The sequence below is a fragment of the Brassica oleracea genome, unplaced genomic scaffold (assembly GCF_000695525.1).
Source record: "Brassica oleracea var. oleracea cultivar TO1000 unplaced genomic scaffold, BOL UnpScaffold01061, whole genome shotgun sequence".
Taxonomy (NCBI): Eukaryota; Viridiplantae; Streptophyta; class Magnoliopsida; order Brassicales; family Brassicaceae; genus Brassica; species Brassica oleracea.
The window spans coordinates 14,745-16,717 of NW_013617631.1; the positions used below are offsets into that span (position 1 = coordinate 14,745).

At 32.7% G+C, this 1,973-nt stretch overlaps 1 protein-coding gene across 2 annotated transcripts in view; it reads left to right on the top strand.

Annotated features, from left to right (window-relative positions):
- Positions 1-570: 570 nt before the first annotated feature.
- LOC106320779 (homeobox protein HD1-like) overlaps positions 571-1,973 on the top strand; it is a 7,862-nt gene continuing 6,459 nt past the window's right edge. For both annotated transcript variants that reach the window (XM_013759138.1, XM_013759139.1), the window contains exon 1: positions 571-996. In XM_013759138.1, the coding sequence (XP_013614592.1) occupies positions 709-996 (288 nt within the window). In that variant the 5' untranslated portion in view covers positions 571-708. The remainder of the gene's footprint in view (positions 997-1,973) is intronic.

Here is a 1,973-nt window from a genome sequence, read left to right on the forward strand (position 1 = left end):
CAGAATGCTCCACTATATTTATAGGGTATTATCTATGTAGATTTTGTATTTTAAACTGTTTTAAGTAATATAAATCAGTTGAGAAAATTAAAAATAAAAGTTTGATACAGAATTAGGTCTGCTCAGCCCAGCCTTTTATCAAAACTCAAAACAATGTTTTCCGGATACCCGAAACATTGTTTCAATTCGTACAATAATTCTAAATAAATAAATAATACATATTTATAAAAGAGCAAATATCCAAAATAGCACCTTTCTAAGTTTATATCACAAAAATAGCACTCAAAAACTAAAATGACCAAAATAGCATTTTATCTTTTCTTCAAAATTTGAAATCTTATCCCCAAAACCCTATTTCTAAACTCTAAACCCTAAACCCTAAACTCTAAACCCCGCCCTTTAACTCTAAACCCTGAGTTTGTGACTTTTGATAAAACATTAAGTGCTATTTTTGTGACTTTTGACCTTGAGTGCTAGTTTGGGAACAAAAACTTGATCTAGTGTTATTTTTGTCTTTTTCTCTTTATAAAAAGGTGAAAAAGTAACAAATAAGGGGAAATACACCAGGATAGCTTTTATATAAGTTGATTTCTTCCGATCTCTCTCCCTATTTCTATGTCTATGAGCTAATCGTACAGACAAAACGGGTTCAAGAAGTAGGGTTCTCAAGACAAAACCGTGTCTCGCTCTGTGTCTTCGATCAAGAATATGGAAGAAGCAACGTTAGGTATGATCGGACCCACAGTAGGCGGAGGAGACGGAGAAGCAGCCGTGGCGGCGGAGCAGAATAGACAAATGAAAGGTGAGATAGCGTCACATCCCATGTACGAGCAATTATTGGCCGCACACGTGGCATGTCTGAGAGTGGCAACTCCTATCGATCAGCTTCCGATCATTGAAGCTCAGCTTTCTCACTCTCATCGTCTTCTCCGTTCTTATGCTTCCATAGCCATTGGATTCTCGCATCACGATCGTCAAGAGCTCGACAATTTCTTGGTACGCTGATTAGACTAATTGTTGTAGAAATTAGACTTCAGTTTGATTACTTGTGTTTGTTTATAGGATTTCTTTAAAATGGAGCAAGAATGAATGATTTTTTAAATTATTCTTGTTTGGAATATATGTTTCAACAGAAATTATTTTTCACTGATTTAGTGGTTACTCTAACATAAGTTTTTGTGAATTCAAGATATAAACTTTGTTCATTTCATGGAAAATCTATGTCGTCATAAACTTTCTTAATGATTTGCTAGTGGACTAAATATGAGTGGGGTTATAAAACTATAAGTACTAATCATTCTTGTGTGTTTTTTCTTAAACGATTCATGTTTTCAACTATGAATGGAGTTATAAAACTCATGTTCCATGAAATTTGTGTATCTTGACAAATTTTCACATCTATTATACACACATACAGGCATATCGTGTAGATTTAGCTTTAAGTGGTCTCATGTTTATGTGCTAAAATCAGAGTTATTCAATTGAAACTGTCAACTTTATAATTAAATTTAAATCATCTATTAAAATTTCGATTATTCATGTTGATTGAAGGAACAATACTTGGGTTCACCCCTATGATGAATCCTCTAATTCACCTCACTATTGATTACCAATTAAATTGCCATGTATGATTAGTCAAAAAAAATATTAAAACTAAAGAAAAAAAAGGGAAAATAGCTTTAAAAGAAAAAAAAAGAAGATGTAGACTTAACAACGTTCATCAAAACATCTCGTGTCTTGCTGCTTCTTCAAACTCAGAGGTTTCTTGACAATCCCTAATAAAACACAGATTGTAGTTTTCAAACAATTTCAAGTATAATCTGTGTTTTGCGTCGGTATGTCGCTTTACTCTCTTTTATCCTTTTTCAAATTTTAGAATCATGTTTTTACATCAGGTCAATTCGCTAAAACAACATAAGTAACCTCAAGTATAATTATTGTTTGTTATCAACAAGGAAGAAGAAGATGGAGAA